The following is a 19248-nucleotide window of genomic DNA, read 5'->3' on the forward strand; positions in this document are numbered from 1 at the left end:
GTGCACCTTTGTTAAAGGTCTCATTATTTCACATCAACACCCTGTGTCAAGGATGTGCTTGTTCTTTTGGTCAGTGGATTATATTTTCTGGTTAAATGTTACCCATTCGCAGCAGCAGCTCTTCGCCATTTGTTAATGACTCGTTTTTACTGAAATTCCTGCTGGCAGTTCAAATGGATTCAGGTGTTTGATATACGAGGAAGCGATGAGGAGACGGCAAAACTGAAAGCTTTCCTATTTCTCTCCCTCCTCAAAACGTTCTCATATATCAAACACTTCATATAAGTCAATACAACCTCATTTTGTAGGAATGTGAATAGTGCAGGGTGTCTAGTTACTGACATTAAACTCACAAACCATATAAGTTAAGGGAAAAGAAGTAAAGTGATCCAAGTAACTTAAAGAAGGACTTTGCATGAACCGCTAATGATGATGATGATCCTTGAAGAAAATTATTTAAAATGTGGATAGACTACATTAAAGGACATAAAGTCGAAACCAGATATTTAAATTACAAGATCAATTAGAATCACCAAAAATATTTATATTTACTGATATTTTTTTTTAATTCAGACATTTATATTCATAGCTTTATTTTTAGGTAGAATTATCTTTGAAAGAGCATTCTTATGGTCAAATGTAATAAGCATCCTTCCACTAGTGTCTGATAATAGTTTGTTGGAATTTTGGCCTCTTCGTTATGCCAGAACTGAGATAACTCATTGAAGTTTGTAGGTCACCTTTCTCACGCACATACTTGAAGATTAAGTGTCTACAATAAATGGTTAAATATGAAATTTTTCTCAATTGCCCAGAAATAAATATTGTCTTGCATTGTAATGTCAATTTAAGTCCAGCAGGGGGAGACGTTGGAATAAGAAACGACTCAAGATGAACATGGGTGAGGTCACAGCTCTAACTGCTGCAGTTCAACTATCTGCAACATGTACAGATAAATAAGTGGCTCAAAGAAGATTAGTACAGCAACCATGACAATCACAAGTAAGGCTCGGAGAGCACATAGATCTTTTAAAAGAGCATGATATTTTAAATTACTATATATATATATATATATATATATATATATATATATATATATATATATATATATATATATATATATTTTGAATTAATGTGTTCTATCCAGAATTATGTCTTTAGTATTTAACGTATACACGTCAATTATATGTCTTCTTTTGTTATTGTAATACTGACTGAAAAGAAGGTAAGGAAGTAGGGCTAAAGGGGTGTTTTAAAGTTTAAGTAAATATAGTTTATTTTTTATTTTTATATATATTTTTTACTTTTAATAAAGATATTTAGCTTTTAAAATATATGTTTTAAATTTAATTAATTTCAGAGTCAAGTCTGTGGGGAACTATATCGGACCTGGAATACCTTTCCGGTTTCTCTCCGTATCTCAGGTCACTCCCTCCTCCGCGCTGTCAGCAGCAGCTCCTTACGCGGTTCAAACTTAGCTCTGTCCCTCCGAATCTGCTCCGTCGTCACTTTTCTCTATTTGTCGCCTGTTCTTTTTAAGCTTTAAACTGTTTTTAATCGTTTGTTTGAGGACTGTGACGCGAAGACTCGCGGAAGAGAGGACTTGTCGACTTTTCTTCGCCAGCAGCAGTTGAAGAGCAGCGGGGGGAGATGACCAGCTGAGGACTGGAAATCTTAAAAAAAAACACGGGGCCTGTTTCTGTAATGATTGATCAATGCTGCCACAATGGCGTTAAAGGTAGGAATGTTAACTTTTCAGAGAGATTTAGACGTGTTGATCTCGGTCCTGTCCCCTGCGGTTTCCCCTGCCAGTTGTTTTTTAGTGTTTGTTAGCAATAGATTCGGGTTGTCAGAGTTGTAGTTTGTCAAGTGCTGTTGTGAATATTTGTGAAACTACATTTCAAATTAAACTAATTTTTTAAGTATTCTATAAACGCGTGGTTGCTTATGGTATAGGTGTATGGAGTAAAAGTGAAACAACAGCTTCTGGTAAACATGGAAAATGTGTATCGTCAAGAAACTGTCTTGTGACATTTTACAGCCTCCACAGTGTCGGTCATTGCTACTTCCGCAGAATTCTGGGAAATGTAGTCTTCCGGGTTCAGTCGTAGGACAGCTATTTGAATTGAGGAGGAATAATTTTATAGTCAAAACAATACATTTAAAAGCTAAATAACTTTGCGGTGTTGTTTACTGTTTATGAAACTATCTAATATATCTTAATAATAAACGTTATTTTGGTGCATTTCATTATTTAAATTTGAGATATAATTAGGTATAAAAGTAGAAATCAAAACAATTTATGTTTGAGAATTAATACTTTGACTTTTTAAAAATGATTTTGTTAATAAAATAAAATAAGCAGAGCTGATGTATAGGGATTATTTATTGTAACATCATGCATTATTTTCAATTCAGTCCTTTCTGGGAAGTCAAAAATAATTTAATGAGTTTCACATTTTTATTTGTAATGCTTTTAATAATTAAAATAATAGTTCAGTTATCAAAATTCTTACAGTTTAGGCATATGTCATAACATTGTTTAGACCCTTTGTCAAATAAACCATAATTAGTTGTATTTAAAGCAAATCAGAGATCAAATTGGTATAAATTAAAATAGCAATTATTCTTTCAGTTACGAGAATAATATGCCATATTCATTACAACATTAATAATGTTTAAACAGTCAGTTATTACAAGTTTATTTTTTATATGTTTAAACATAAATATGGACTAAAGTACCCATTAAATGTAGTGGTACTTTCCAAGCTTATTGTGTAGAATATTATACGTTTTGCCTTTGATAGCGTGACAAGTGGACGTTAGCTGACACAAGTTAGTCAGGTTGACTGTTCTGTTACTGTGAATGCATTTGAGTGTTTAACAGGCATACCAATTAAAGCTTTCCATAAATCTTGCCAGAAAGCTCAACTATAAATCACAGGAACAGCATAGGAGAAAAGTTGAGCTGTTGCATGTATTTTCCCCCGCTTATCCGACATCAAGTCACTGGGGTAACAGGTCCGGGATGGAAACGCAACCACCCTTCTCTGCAATGACATTCTACATCTTGTTCTGATAATAATCTGTGTTTCTAGGCCAAAAGGAATATGTAGTCCTTCCAGCAAATTCTGCGTGTGCCTGGGGTCTCATCCGAGTAGTACGTGCCAGGAGAGGGAGGCAGCAAGGACATAACCTAATCAGATTCAAAAACCACCATAACTGGCTTCTTTCAATACAGAGGAGTTTGGGTTCTAGTTATGATTTTCTATGCATACCTCAATACAACCCAATTTTAAAACATATGATGCCAATATTTTTTTAAAAGCTTAAAGCCTTAGCTTTATATCTAAAGTATGGATTATGAAATTTTTTCTTAAAAACCCCAAACGCATGAAGTAAATGTCCGGTTTTTGCGTATGAGCTTTTTCGGTTTCTGCGCTTGATAAATATCTTATTTTTGCCATAAACCATTCTAAAAGTAAATACATCTTCACCAAACTGTTCACGTAGGAGGCAGAATAATTTTGTTAATCATAATAACAAATATCCAATAATTTTCTAAGATATTTGAAAAGACATGACAACTTTGCCTGCGATGGTGAGGCCTTTTTGATGCGACTTCCGTGACTTACCCTTGAGTATAATCCCAGTTTTTACTAAGACTGAAGCAGATCTCTGTTCTGCCTCACATTCCACTGCTGAAAGTTTTCTCTGCATTTTTTTTTTGTCACTAATGAATGAATGGTGCATATTTGCTCTCTTGTGGTCTCGTGGTTACCGAAGGAACTATAAATTAGCCGATCCGACTATGTGTCGCAGGAATTGGTTAATCTACTGGTTCACGTCTTGTTTTGGATAAACCTTGAAATTAGTAATAATCAGCAATGCGACTTGCCTAAAAGAACTAGTTTGATCTGTTTGTCATTACCTTTGTTTTTCCTTCACCGCTGTTAGCTTGCCACAGGGGTCATTGAATGTCCTGTCCGTGCACTAATGTTTAAGGAGCAGAACCATTGATCATTCTTTCTTGTTTGTTCTCAGGCACAGGTTTTATATGACTTCACCGCTGAGCCCGGCAACAATGAGCTGACAGTGAAAGAAGGCGAGACAATCACTGTCACCAATAAGGTAAAAAAAACCCACAAAAAACTAAAACTGTCTGTTATTGTACACAGGACCTAAGCTTTCAGATATTTGTGTGTAAAAGTCATACTCTTTTTAGATTTATCAGCGTTTTCACTGAGGAAGGAGTTTGTTTTGGATCATATTGGTTTAAAGTTAAAAAAAAAAAAGGATTGATGGCTTGAATGAAGCTCTTTACGATTTTGGCGTTGAAAACTGACTCAGCTGAACAGAACAAGATCACATGATCTTGTGTTGCTCAAATGGTGTCTCATACATTACTTACCAAAGAAAAGAGGGGAATAAATGACTGAACAAACATGATGTCATTAGAGTCAGTTGCCAACAGTTCAAAGCTTACTTACGCTGTGCTGACCTACATAGTTTTCAAATCTAAGTCTGTCAGAACCAAATCAGGAAGAGTTGGTGTTTTTTTGTTTTGTTTTTTTTTTTGTCTTTGCTGTAGCTGGGAATTTTATAAACCTTCATAGAAAATCTAGAGCTTCCAAATGTCAGTCTTTCTTTTAAGCCATCTGCTGGAATCTCTTTAAACAGTCGAAAATGGCACCATATAAACTCACGGTGCGTTGAAAGATTGTTATGCCACTCAAACGGTTTCGCCTGTCGCCACATTACAAACACAAACTTTATTAGATTTTATTGGGGTTTTATGGGACAGACTAACGCAAAGCAAAGCATTTGTTTTCAGCTGTAAGTGTGCTGAACCATTTACAGCTGCAGGTCTTTCTGATGCCTCAATACCAGCTTTACACATCGATGGAAATTTAATCATCTTTTTTTTTTTCATGTAGCTTAAGCTCATGCAGATCAGACGGGAACTGTCTGTAAACACTGATTTTCAAGTGTTTCAGCAGATACTTATTTAGATTTTGACGAGGAGTTTGACTTGCCCGTTCTAGCACAATCAGTTTAAACTATTCCATTGTAACTCCACACCATGATGCTTCCACCTCCATGTTTCAAATCGGGCATGACTCAGGGTTCTGTGTCGGCATTCCTGGACACACAGTGTGTTGAATGTAGGCCAGTAAACAGAATTGTGGTTTCACCCAGCCAGAGACCCTTTTTCGACATTATTTTTTATGAGTCTACAACTAATAACTGCAACTCCTCCAGAATTACCAAAGGCCTCTTGGCTTCATCTCTTGTTAAAGCTCTTGTTCCCAGGCCTGTCTCTTTATTTGGACGTCCATATTTTTGGTAGGTTTGCAGTTCTGCGTTCCTCTTTCTATTTCTGATAACGGACACCTACATTTTGTGATTTTTTTTTTTAATTTGAAAAGATTTTGAAAACAATGTTTCATTTTTTTTCCGTTTCTATCATTTTAGTATTTTGCACTATTGGGTGCTACTCTGTCACATAAAATCCCGATACAATGTTTGGTTGTTGCGTGACAAAATGTGAAAATCGGAAGAGACGATTTGTTTTCTGGTTAAAAAAAACTCAACTGTTCTTGCAAAACCCGTGCAGTTTAGAGTGGCATACAATCTGTGCTTATTTGTACTAATATTCTGCTAATATTCATCCTAGAGTATCGGAGGCGGTTGGATTGAAGCACAGAACTCAAGAGGAGAGGTTGGACTGGTGCCTGAAGATTACATTGAGGTAAGTCAGGAAGCGCTGATAATGAAGCGAATAATTTAGGAGACATTTCACCGCACACGCTATTTAACACTAACATATCACCAGTTTAATTAAAAACAAAAGTTGATAGTTGCATGTTGTAAGGTCAGGGTGAGAAGAGCGTGTGACCTCCCTATCAGATACCAGGATGCACATGCTAACCGTGGTGCTGTCGCTTCGCCTGACATTGAAATCACAACAGGATGTTCCTTCTACACGGATCTGCTGATTAGGGTTTTTTTTTTTAGTGCGTGTTTGTGTGTGTGTGTCCAGCCTGATTCGGTTCTCTTGACTGCATCCGTGGATATGATTCACTCTAAAGACATTCAGACTCTGAATAAAAGTAAAGTCTGCGGATGCCAACAGTTTAGCCTCCTCTGTAAAAAAAGAAAAAAAAAAAAAAAAAACCTTCCACAACAACTCCCAGTGTAACGCCTGTGTGTACACGTGAACGAGACTGATAGATTCAACTATTCTAATAGTCCAAACAAGCTTGCCTGAACTTTAGTTAACTCCCCAGCTGCTCCAGGACTGTTTAGATCTCATGCCCAACTCTTAAAAACTTCCAGATGATAACCACAGTTAAAGTTCATGTTTTGGCTATTGATAAAACACAGACTCTCTGTTACTCAAGCAGCAACTATTTGTGCCTTTTTAGTATGCTGAAGAAAATAGGACGTAGTAAAGTAAAAAATAAGCTTTGCATTGTGGTTGAGCATATGTGGAAGTCGCCACCCTGTGCTGTCACAATTTGTTAACAGAATCTGAAGAAGACAGACAGGAAGGCGATCATGTTACCATAGAGGAACATACCTTCAGAAATCACTAAATTATGGTGAGATTACATTATTTTTTTCCACCTAATGTAACTATTTTTTTCTCTTCTTTTTCATTTTGTAGTTCAAAAATGAATTTCCTGCATTCCCAGCAGCATCGACGGCACCCCCTTCAAATGCAGGGAACGCCGCATATCCGGACCTTTCTGTCTTTGACGCATTTGCACCTGTGTCAACGCCTGCACAAAACCAGGTAAAGAGCCAAGCTGGTGAAGATGCTGTTGCTGAACTGACGTCTCGTTTTCTCCCCAAGCCAAGTATCACTGCTTAGTCTCCACACATGTGGCGAAAATACACAACAATAACAAGCAGACCACCTACCATGTTTCACCAACCACGTTTCTGTTTTAAAAACATTTTGCTCTGAAGGGGTTTTCATACCTTTTTGTCAGAAGACAACTGCAAACTAATTTATTCTGGAAAATTTTTTATCATAGACGAAAACAAAGTAGCACTTAAATTTGAAGTGGAAAGAAACGCATTGGTTTCATTTTCACATCGGTGTGCATATGTATTCATATGTATTGTTAGTCTTTCGGGGTCTGTCTTTACCAGTTTTAGGGATTTTGCACATTTTTCTTAAGCATGACACTGCAACCACCATGTTTCTACATTGGGGTGTGGTTTTCAGTTTGATGGGGCAATGTTAGAGCCCCTACTTTTACAATTGCAAAGTCTTCCTTCCATAATATGTGGCAAACAGATTTCTTTGAGTAATTGTTTATCTTTTGAAACCTTTAATACAAAGACTCAACTTTTTCCAGATTCTTCCACCTGAACAGTGCATCTCTGCAGCTCCTCTAGAGTCACTTCAGGCCTCTTTAATGGTTTTCTGATTAGAGGTCTATTCTGTCTGCCGTTTTTATGATGTTTTGTGACTTCATTTTCTTTTGAGGTGTCAGAATAAAAAAAAAAAAAAAGATAGAAATACAAATGCACACCACTGTCTTCAGGTCTTTATACCTAAAAATGAACAACATTCATCCTGGTTATTCAGATCCATAATTGTGGAACATTTTGGGTTGGTCTGTACAATAAAATAATTAGAAATTTAATATAACAAGCTATAAAATACATTTTTTACATTTTGATGAGGCATTGTATGATGGAGTGGTGTTGAAGAACAAGCAAAAAAAGAAAAAAAGCAGAAGTGTGTTTGATTCACAGTTTTTTTTTTGTCCAGTTTTTGTGAACCCCAGATGCAGAAGTGAGAGCAGCTGCAGTGAGAGATATAATTTCAAACTGACATATTTTTAAATGTAGTATTGCAGAACTGACAGGAAATGGTTTGAGTGGTCTCTTCTGACTTGAGCAGCCAGAAGCTTCCACAAAAAAAAAAAAAAAAAAAAAAAAAAAAAAAGAGCACACTGCTGGATTGGTGAAAATGTTTGGGCCACAGTATGTTTAAGAATCACTGCAGGAAATGTGTCAGCTTTTGTCGCTCATAGCTTCTTATTTATTCAAGCGCATACGTTGAGGCCTCACTTTAACCCACTCTCTGCTCAGTTTTAACCCTCACTGCAGGCATTTTGTTCTCATCTCACCTTCTATTCCCCTCAAGGTGGATTCTGGGGCTTTGAGTCCCGTGCCAGACACCCCAGACACCCCAGTTACCCCTTTCTTCCCATCCCCCGAGGAGGTAAATGCCACTTGGGGGTTGCGAGCACGACAAGAGGCATTAGTTTGAGCCGTCTTGTCTTCACCAGTTCTCACCTTGGTTATCCATTTGATCTGCTTTGACACATTCACGTTCTGTCTAAAAAAAAAAAAATGCATGATCTCTCACCTTCTGTTTTCACCTTGCACCGTTGAGCAAACAAATGGATGGTTCCAGATTACACAAATCATCATGCACACTTTAAAATGTGAATCAGGATTCTTTATTAAATGTGCACCGAATGCAGTTTTATAGACTGATTCAAATCTCCATTTTTTGTGAAGCCAGACATTACCAATTTTATCTGATTCTGATTTTTCTCTGATTGATCTCAGAAAATTTTAACGGCAAAGAAATCAACAGTCGGAAACCTGTTTTCCCCTTTTTGTTACTGGAAATCTCGGATCAACTCCTCTAGGGCTGCAAAATGATATTTAAATTGTATTATTGCGTCATCAATGTGTGCACTTTTAAACATATCTACAGACTGTTTGCAATGCAGTATTTGTTTTTGTGTAAACATTTGCATGCCAATGACACATTTAGGCTGTTTGATGAAATTTCCCTGCAGGAAGCGATTGCACCTGGCAGTGGTGATAGAGCCCGAGTTCCTCAAAGTCTTAGAAGCTTTGTAATCACAGATAAGAATGATAGCGTGAGAAAAATATGTATTCATCTCAATTGACACCAATGTTTGACAGAAACATTGCAATTTCTTAAGAAGCGTTATGAAATTACAGCATTGTACCTCTTTTATTAGTCAGAATACAACATCATATTTAGCTTATTTCAAAACAAAATTAACACAATATACAATGCATATTGCTTTGTGTATTGCAAAAGTAAAATTTTCCATTTTTATTTTAAAAAATATCTTTTGTTTGTTGATAAATCACGCTACACCATTGAAGCGTTCTTTTTTTATAACATAGTTTTATTACAACATTGAAATATTACAGCCTGAACATGTGAATGAGAGAGCCCGCTATGCTGCATCATGCTCCACAGCAAAATAAACATTATGTATTTTAACAAAACAAAGAGAAAAATAAGTACAAAACTGCCTGTTTTTGAACTCACCGTAAACGTTTATTAGCATTTAGATGTCATAAAAGTAAGAAGAGCCAGCTCTATGTCTATCCTGCGTGGTAAATGTGGACCTACATTGACTCAAAATCTTCTGCCAGACTGCAAACGTTTTATAAAAGCAGACTTATTTCAAGACAGATGAAGGTTAACAATAGGATAAAACAGAGCAACTTCCGTGTAAATAAACCCTTTTCTCTACTGAGGTCTCCTTTGTTCACAGAGTAAGATGAATTCATAATGTTGGATGTCTAAATGGTAGTATAACACATGAAATGCCAGCCATGCTTCTGTAGTAAACTGTTTCCTTTAACCTTATTTATCTAAAAATTAGTGAACTGTAATTCTGCTATTGGTGGTCCAGTTGACAGCTATGATATATTCACTCACTAACAGGTCTGATCTACAGCAGTTCCCGCAGTTAACTATTAATCAGGAAGTGAGACAATTCCAAGCAGCAGCCGATCAGTTGAAGCATCCCAACTATTCATTCAGTGATGCCAAAATTTATTTACCCTGAATGATTCATAAAACAGTTTCTACATAAGCACTTATTTCTTGATTTGATGTGAATACAGTAGAACATTTTACAAATTTTAAAAATAAAACGACTTTTTCTTTTTTCATAACTGCATTACGTAATTTTCTTCGTCCAGCAGTTTGCATTAAAGTTTTGGTTAGTAGTTTTCAAATTTTAACCTTCAAAGGGTGCGCACACACACAGACAAATCCTATTGCATGCTTCTCGATGCAAGTCTTTGAAGCATGGCCTGGAGTTTATCTCAGTGCTTATAAGAGCTGTGAAAACAGTAACCTAAGCATAATGTATGAGTTTGAGCATGCATCTTTCTGCACATTTGCAACATTTCATCTAATTTAGATGAAAGCTCATTCAGAAAACGGCAATGACAGACCAAAGCTGTCATTGCTGAATCATTTCTTAATGTATGCTCCGCTGAAGGACAGGTCTGCACCACGTTTAAAAAGCATGTTGATTTAGGACCACTGTTGGCTTCACATGAAACAGACCGTGTCTGTTCTCTCTCCTCTCTGCCGTCACAGTCCTCCCTTTCATCCCTCACTAGCCTCTCTTGTACGTCTCTCTCAGGCCAGCAATGGTAATGATCCCTGGTCAGCGTGGAATGCAGACCCTTCAGGGGGCACAAACAACAACTGGGCGTCTAATCCAGAGGGCACTCAGACTGGGAAGAGTGCTCCTGACCCCTGGGGCAATGTATCACAGGGTCACCCTCAGGCTTACCAAGGTCCAGGTAAGAAACAGTTTGTTTTAACAGCAGCTGCATATGTTGGACTTGGTGTTAAGTTAGAATTGTGTTTCCAGAGGAGCTTCTAGGTGTGTTTAGATGCTAGTTTTGTATTTTTGTTGTTGTTCAGCTTAGACTTTATGTATTAAATGTTGATTCAGGGTTTCAAACCTGCTAAGTCTGGTGGTAGGGGCGCTAGGGCAGTCCACCAGCAGCCCGGCATGTTTTTATGTTGAAAAATGTTACGTTACAAAAATTTGGAGGTGCACAAGCAAGGCATCATAATTTGGGAATAATGGTGTGCAAGGCCAACAGGCGGGCACAGGAATGGCGCAGTTGGTGCACATAAGCCCTCACCCTGTTCAATACATCAACTATAAACCTAACTTAATCCGTCTTTACTGTCACCGTTACTGGCGTACAAATAGCCCTTTTTAAAATAAACAACGCTTAGTCTGGTCTAAGGCAAGTAAAGCCTGGTTGCCCGCCAGGCTTATAATACACTGGGGAAAACTTTGCTTGTTAAAACCACCCTGTGATATAAAAAATTGATGTTGGGCAGAGAAAGAAATGCTGTGTTTGTTGTGCAGTGTGTAAATATCAAGTTTCATTTCATTTATCTTAGTTCATGCGCAGCACAAATAACCAGAACAAATGAGTTATAAATGCTGTAAACTATAAAGAAATATAACTTTTGAATTTAAATGGAAGACTAAAGTCTTGTGATATTCATGTGACCATAGAAGCTCATTCAGTAAAATAGAGCCAATAAAGAGTCTCTCCCGTTGTGAACCAGGAAGATAGTAAAAATCTCTGAGCAGCTCATCACTTTCAAGTTTATATAGCCTCAGAGAATAAAAAAGCTTTGTCTGTCAGAGATAAATTGCAGGCTTCTCATTCTTGCATGTGGTGGTAACGCTGTACCTTTTGCTGCATCTGGTAGAATACCTTGATGTAAATGAAATCAGCTGGTTGCTCCAACATTTATTGGTTGGCACAGTTTTAAAGCCCAACTCACAACAGGTCTCAATTTGTGTCTTTTGGTACATATTTCTCATAATCTGCAGATCAGACCTATTAAATACACATTTGTTTAGGTTTCATGCTGTTTTTCATCAGAATAAAATGTTCTGCCCTCCACAGCATGCAAACATCATATGTAGTAGATTTATTTATTAATTATGTCTTGAAACTAATCCTTAGTCGAAGCACCTTTTGATTTAGTGCTACATGTTGATTTGGTGTTATTTGGTCACTCTACTTTGCGGAAGGCAAATTTAGGATATCATAATATTATAATAACAAATCTTTCCCACAGACCTCTGAGTCCTTAGACAAATTTTCGGACAGATTTGGGCCTAAACTTTGGTTAGGAAATGTCATTCATGTCTGCGTAGGAGCAAATCTAACACTGATGCTGTTTCTCTCCTGTGAAATGCTCCAGCTTTTCTGCAGCCTATCGAGTCATAATTTTGTTTTTGCCAGACTGGAAAAGTTAGCCTCACTAATGACTCACAGGGACAAATGACTCCACCTGGAATTTAAATTCTCCTGATGCGTTTTTAATAAAAAAAAAAACAAAAAAAACAAAAAAGGAACAGAGGAAATGAGCTGCCATGAGAAAAATGAACAGACTTTCCCCTTTTCTTTCTCTCAGCTAAAGACATCTACCCATATCCTTACCTTATTGATTACACAGGTATCTGCTTTATTGCCTGAAGGATGTTTTCTTGTACTGGTGTGACAAAATGAATCACATTTTTTTTTCCTAAAGCATGTGCTTGAAGCTCAATACCGACACTAGATTAACAGCTGTGTCTTTAGAAACTGCTGGATGTGGTTTCTCTATTATATTTTAGAGGATTTTAGATGTTATGTTTTTTTAGTGCTTGTTTTTATATTTCTAACGGACTGCAAAAGAAGTGCAAAATTAGTCTAGCTGTAGCTTTTTGTGGCAGTAGTAACATGTTTGCATAATTTATTCACCTGTTAGTTTCAGTCCTCTATAAGCCTTGAGATCCAACATATTAGATGCAACTTAGTTCATAGCAGAAAAGGAAATATGCCTCAGAACAAATTGTGAAATTAACCTGTGAAATAGATGTACCATAGTTTTAACCTGCTGGTTTGATGTGATGATTGAGGTACTCAAATGTTTTTTTTTTTGTTTTTTTTTTTTTTTTAGAAAGCATGCTAACTATTTACTAATGTGAAAAAAGTTGTATAGTTATTACTACATCTCCTGAATCGAATGGGGAAATATTCTCTGACTCAAGTATTACCCTTTGCCTTAGAAAATTAATCCTGGAATGTGCAGACCTGTTTACTTTAGCATCACTGAGCTCTTGCTTTGTTTTCTTACTGAGCTTGAACATGTGTATTTTTTTTTAACAGAATGAAATTTGGCCTGAAAAATGCTAACTCTGATTTTGACCCAAGAAAGTGAGTCTCAAAAGGTGCTCACCCGGTTGCTTTTGTCAGGGACGGGTATCAACCTTTACTTTGATCCTACTAATTTAATATAGTTCTGCTCAATTTATCACAAATGTATTGCGACTGCAATATCCATGCATTTTACAATAATACTGCAAAGGAATATTTTTGGCTAATATATATCACAAGCAATATTTTGAGCGTGTTGGATGGTGTCTCCCTGCAAATGATCCCGTCATCTCAGTGCCCAAGATGTTGAAAGTCAGAAAAACATCTGGAGGCACACTAATGAAAATCAGATGAGAGAGGAAAATATTTTCTTATTGCAAAGGGTATTATGATCACTACATTTATCCACCATATCGCCATTGCACGATTTTCTGATATCGTGCGAACCCTACTTTAAGATTCCATTCCACCAATTTTGTTAAAAGGAAACAATTTTAAATATAGCTATTGGGGAACAAACAAATGTGACCTTGTCACTCTGATTAAAGACAATATTTGAATAATCTTTCTCTCTCAGCGGCAGAGGATGACGAGTGGGACGATGAATGGGATGAGATGAAATCAAGTGCCGGCTACGCAGAATCGGAATCTGGGGAAGCCGGTGGAATACAGAGAGGAGGAATGCATGCTTCGTCGATGAAAATATCCCTCAATAAGTAAGTTTTATTACGTCTTCTGTACACGAGGCTTCAGAATCGTTTGTTGTAAGATTAATGCAACAAAATCCCGTAAAAGCACTTTGATTCTAATTTTAAAATCACCTGAGGTCATATTGTAGCAACATGTTCTAATCAAGAGACGTTTATTGCTATTTTCTAACAGATTCCCAGGATTCTCCAAGTCTGGTCCTGAGCTCTACCTTCTTTGCAAACAGATTGCGAAAGGGAAAGACAAGCTGTCGATATACGTATGTGAGCCCCAATGATAGCCGTGTTTCACAAAAATGACATCAACACTATCTGATTTAACCAGCCCACAGCTGCACTCGTTATCTCATCTTTGACTTATTTCAAGAACGTGTGCTGTGTTTACGACGCCTAGAACATTTAGCGCCGCTGTCATAATGAGAATGTCACTTTCCTTTAACTGTTTTTTTGCAGTGCTTGGGTCCTCTTCTAAAGGTTTATGTTTTGCATGCTCAGGTGGGCGAGGTTGGTCCTGTGTGGTCTTACCCAGAAACCCAGATAGACTGCATCGTAGCCGATCCCAAGAAAGGGTCCAAGATGTACGGCCTCAAGAGCTACATAGAGTACCAAATCACACCCAATGTGAGTTTGCAGATTCTTCTCCACAATGCAAAATAAACTCTCCCACAAACTAGATCCTTAGCATTGCGACTGCAAGAAATCATCTGAAAATAATACTTTTAATGTCTTAAATGGATGTTGTTGTTTTTTTTCCCTACTTGCTTATCACGTTTCTGGTTTGCAGACAACAAACCGACCTGTCAATCATAGATACAAGCACTTTGATTGGCTCTATGAGAGACTCCTGGACAAATTTGGGTCGGCCATTCCAATTCCCTCTTTGCCAGACAAGCAGGTGACAGGTGAGCTCATTTCTACGCCAGTTAGAAATTATTTAGAATGGTACATTGGTATTTTAAATGCAAGCACCACAATAAATATCTGTTGTTTTTTTTCTGAAGGGCGTTTTGAGGAGGAGTTTATTAAGATGCGCATGGAGCGGTTGCAGGGTTGGATGTCCAGGATGTGCAGACACCCTGTTATTTCTGGCAGCGATGTTTTCCAGCTTTTCCTCACATACAAAGATGAAAAGGTACAATGTACTATATTTTCCAGGAAAATGTGTGGTTAGATTGCAATGCTTAACTGTTCAAACTGACTATATTTTATTGCGGAAACAAGCAGTTCACAATAAACACCTAATTGCCGTCCTCATTTTATTGTTTTACTGAGGTACAGTGCTTTCGGTATACATGTCCCTGGGATCTTGCTGCAGTCGCAAACTTGGTTGGTCACAGAATAGCATTTTTGTGAATTATAAGTAAAAAATGATGATTACTGATGAAAATCTTTAAAGTCCACTTATGCAGTCATAACTGGATGCATTCAGGAGAATGTCTCTTATTAGTTCTGCATATTTAAGCCTGAAATTCTTCCCAATTCTTCTTTGCAAAATAGCTTGAGCTCAGTCAGATTGAACGAGGAGCATCAATTTTCAAGTCTTGCCACAGGTTCTCACTTATATTTAGGTCTGGACTTGGACTGGGCCATTCCAGCACACATACTTCTATCTAAGCCATCCTGTTGTAGCTCTGGCTATCTGTTTAAGTGTTTCTATCCTGTTACTGTTACTGTTCCAGTCTTTTCCAGGTTTGCCTTGTGTTTACCTTCAGTCATTTTGCCAGACCATGATGCCGCCACCACGTTTCACTGTGAACGGTTTTAGCTTCTTGCCACACTCAGTATTCTATGTGTAGGCAATTTAAAGTTAAAGTTAAGTTAAATGTTTACCTAATCTAACCAGAACATCTTAAATATGTTTGCATGCCTTGTGGCAAACCTTAACCTAGACTTCCTACTTGACTTCCTCTCATCTCCGTCTTCCGTCTTGCCACTGCTCTATAAAGGTCAAGTTTTCTGTGCAACATATTCACAAGAACTATTCAGTATTACTATTGATGATTAATTGAACAGAGCTGTGAGATGTTTAAAGCTTGGGGTGTTGTCTCGACGGTACATTTGCAAAGCACTATTCTTTGTTTTTTGACAGGACTGGAAGACGGGCAAGAGAAAAGCGGAGAAAGACGAGACGGTTGGAGTGATGATCTTCACCACAATCGAGCCAGAAGCTGCAGACCTGGATCCGTTAGAAGTGTGAGTTAAACCCAACCGTCTGAAAAGGGAAAACTTCAAAGAAGCAGCCAGCGATGCGCTCGTAGCACATGTGGTTAACGCGTGCCACACACGTTCCTCTTTTCCCAGGGAGCAGAAATGCGAGCAGTTCAGTAAGTTTACCAAAGCCATGGACGACAGCGTGAAGGAAATCCTCACTGTGGGAAACGAGCACTGGAAGAGATGCACAGGACGTACGTTCGCGCAGCTGGGAATCTTAATTATTGTTTGCTGCAGCTTCGCTTTGTTCTGAAATTATTGTTTACTTCAAAAATCTTATTGTCATGAGTGTTTCCGCTTGTCTTCTGCAGCTCTGCCAAAGGAATACCAGAGAATAGGAAAAGCCTTGCAGAACCTCTCTACTGTCTTCACAAGCAGTGGATACCAAGGTAGACGCTCACCCTTCGGCAGCACACTCATGTTTTCCAGAAGACGCTCGCCAGACTCCAGCTGCATTTTTCAGATTCTTTTTTGTAACCGAGTAGCTATAATAAGAGAATCAGATGCAGGTTGTCGCACGCAGATGGACAGAATCTGTTGGAAGACATATTTTTATCTGCTGCAGGTGAGTCGACTCTAACCGATGCCTTGACGGCGGCTGGAAAGACCTACGAGGAGATAGCCCAGCTGGTGGCAGAGCAGGTAAACTTTTCAGCCTCTGTATCGTATTGATTCATTTTGGGAAAGTAGGTCACCTGATGCAGCGCACATCTCTAACGTAGAGCTGCTTTTTTTCACTCTACAGCTGGCAGAGTGTCGATCAAAACCACAACAGCGTCTGTAATCTTTTAGCTTCTGCTTTCTGTCGAACAGGCAAAATGTCGTCTAGAAAAAAATGATTTGTTGATGACCTCAGTTCTAGTTTCCAGCATCTATTTACGTTTCACTTCCATCAGTCATGTTTGGATTATATCGGTGGTTTTAGGTTTTTGCTTTATTTTTTTTTATCATGAACTAGGAAGTGGAAGACCTCTAGTGGTTGAAACGTCTCAAAGCTTCTTAAGCCTGTTTATCGTTCATCTCAGCTTACAACATTTAAAAACATTTCCTGAATATGTTCTGTTCGATGCCTTGTCAGATCTTGCTGAAGCAGATTTTAAAAAGGCAGAAAATGAAAACTGATTGTTTTTTTTTTTTTAATAGCCTATTTGATGATCTGTGTAATAAAGTCAATTCTTGGCTTTGTTTGATTGTTCCAGCAGCTTTCCGAGGAGGAATTCGCTCGGTAAGCTTGTTTTGCTCCTGTGAGTTCCTGGCTATAGTTTAGTAACACATTTTATAGCCATACTCTCGATTCATCGCAGGATCCAATGAAGTTGATCTGTTGATAGCGACAAAGGTGAATTCCTTACATGGTCAAGGATTAGTGAGAAGTGTCGATGGCACACCTCCTTGTTCACTGTAACCAGATCATCCTGCTGGATATTTGTTTGATTTGTTATGCAGACCATAAATTTTCCTCAGCCAGCGGAAAGCCGATTTGAAGCCGTGGGGTTGTTATCTGAGTGACTTTCCCTATATTGTCCCTTATCATGTTCTTCTCTTATTTCCTGCTCCAAAGTTAGCATTTGGTGTGTTTGCTCCTATTCTTTCTTACTTCCTGTTTCCCTTTTTACACTTATCACCTCTTGTGTTTTTTTTCTTTCTTTTTTAGCCTAAGAAAGATCTTCACTTCCTCATGGAGACCAATAATGAATATAAGGGTCTCCTTGGATGCTTCCCAGATACCATTGGGGTCCATAAGGTACATATTTCTCAATACACATAAACATCATTGTAAAGGAGAAATCCTAGACCTGTTAGCACAGCAAAATATGAATGACCTATGCCATATTTCCAGATGTGAAGCAACATGAGCAAACATTGTTTGAAAACACAATTTGTACCAAAAAGAAGGTTGAGCAAGTGTTCAAGTTGGAGTTTCTTGAGATGGCCTATTGTGATATTTCAGTGTATATCTCAATATATACTGAAATATTGTGATATACACAGTATTTCCAGATACAGTTCTTTAAGAGACCACTTAAAATGATCAGTTTTTCTGATTTTACTTTTTATAGGTATATGTTTGAGTAAAATGGACATTGTTCTTTTATTCTATGAACTACTGACAACATGTCTCTGAAATTCCAAGCAAATATTTAGTATTTATCTGCATAAAATGAGAAATGGTCAAAATAATGGAAAAACATGCAGCGCTTTCAGACCTCGAATAAGGCAAAGAGAACAAGTTCATATTTATTTAGAAACAGAAATACTAGGATTTTAACTCAAGAAGAGTTCAGAAATCAATATTTTGTGGAATGACCATGAGATTTTTAATTGGGGTTCAGTGCAGTGGTCTCATTTTTTCCAGAGCTGTATGTTGGTCTGAGCATTAAGCACTCGAAAGGGTTTTATTGAATGCTTTACAAAGCCTGCGTTTTTTTTTTTTGTTTGTTTGTTTAATGTATTTACTATATATTTAATCCCTCCAGGCAGCTATAGACAAGGTGAAGGAAGGGGACAAGCTGGTGGCTGCCAACAAAATTACCACTCAGGACAAAGTAGCCATGTCGAAACGTCTCAGCACCATGTCTTACACTTTACAAGGTTGCGCTCCGTGTTTGCCGTTGAAATCCAGCAGTGCAATTTATTGTCTTGTGCTGTCTGAACTCACTGGTTTCCCCTCTTGTTTTTGTGACCCAGCTGAAATGAACCACTTCCATAGCAACCGTATCTACGACTACAACCGGGTCATGCAGCAGTACCTGGAGGAGCAAGTCAAGTTTTACGAGACGGTAAAGACATTTCATTTTGAGTCTGTTACGCTTTGACCTTTACACCGCTTTATTAACTGGGAAGCAGTTGCATAGAGTCTAGATTACAATAATAAATAAGAAATTACCGTTTTTGGTAACGCAATCATTTTTCTCTGAACCCCCAGATTGCTGCAAAGCTGAGACAAGCTCATGGTCAGTTCACTACAATGTGAGAGCAGTCTCACACAACAAGACACAACGTTTAATCAGATCCTGCCGAAAGCGCTTTTGCTTGCGTTGCATCTTTACTCTCTCTCTCTCTCTCTCTCTCACTCTCTCCACAATTAAAATTTCACTTCTGTATTTCTCGTACGCTGACCCCATCTCTTCTTTCACTGCCTTTGCCTGCAGTTGCAGCTTATTTTGTTGCTTTCCTCCACCGGCTTATGCACAAATAATGAGTGCAAGAGCTGGAAGGTTCCAGTGTTTAGGGTTTTCAGGAAAAGCAGTGTTGACGGATTAGATACGACACACTCTGTCCAAGGTCCGCAGCTTGTAACACAGGATGTCAACATCCTAGTTGCACTTTGAGC

The 19248-nt window shown here is 37.9% G+C and overlaps 1 protein-coding gene across 4 annotated transcripts; it reads left to right on the forward strand.

Moving 5' to 3' along the window:
• The first annotated feature begins 1406 nt into the window (after window positions 1-1406).
• Window positions 1407-19027, forward strand: snx9b (sorting nexin 9b). 4 transcript variants are annotated; one of them, XM_015048727.1, is made up of 20 exons: window positions 1407-1738; window positions 4045-4131; window positions 5678-5752; window positions 6671-6799; window positions 8168-8245; window positions 10458-10620; window positions 12272-12313; window positions 13574-13712; window positions 13879-13963; window positions 14199-14324; window positions 14488-14605; window positions 14705-14835; window positions 15793-15896; window positions 16005-16108; window positions 16226-16303; window positions 16480-16556; window positions 17569-17658; window positions 18392-18506; window positions 18603-18694; window positions 18841-19027. In XM_015048727.1, exons 1-20 carry the CDS (start codon window positions 1727-1729, stop codon window positions 18886-18888), a joined length of 1893 nt encoding a protein of 630 aa, XP_014904213.1. In that variant the 5' UTR covers window positions 1407-1726; the 3' UTR covers window positions 18889-19027. The 4 variants fall into 4 exon arrangements, with proteins under 4 accessions (XP_014904213.1, XP_014904214.1, XP_014904215.1 ...); XM_015048728.1 differs by lacking the exon at window positions 12272-12313 and having other exon boundaries at window positions 1408-1738; XM_015048729.1 differs by lacking the exon at window positions 8168-8245 and having other exon boundaries at window positions 1408-1738.
• The last annotated feature ends 221 nt before the right edge of the window (window positions 19028-19248 follow it).

This window comes from Poecilia latipinna, unplaced genomic scaffold (assembly GCF_001443285.1).
Source record: "Poecilia latipinna isolate Pla-1442-1.1 unplaced genomic scaffold, P_latipinna-1.0 Scaffold901, whole genome shotgun sequence".
In the NCBI taxonomy this organism is placed as follows: domain Eukaryota; kingdom Metazoa; phylum Chordata; class Actinopteri; order Cyprinodontiformes; family Poeciliidae; genus Poecilia; species Poecilia latipinna.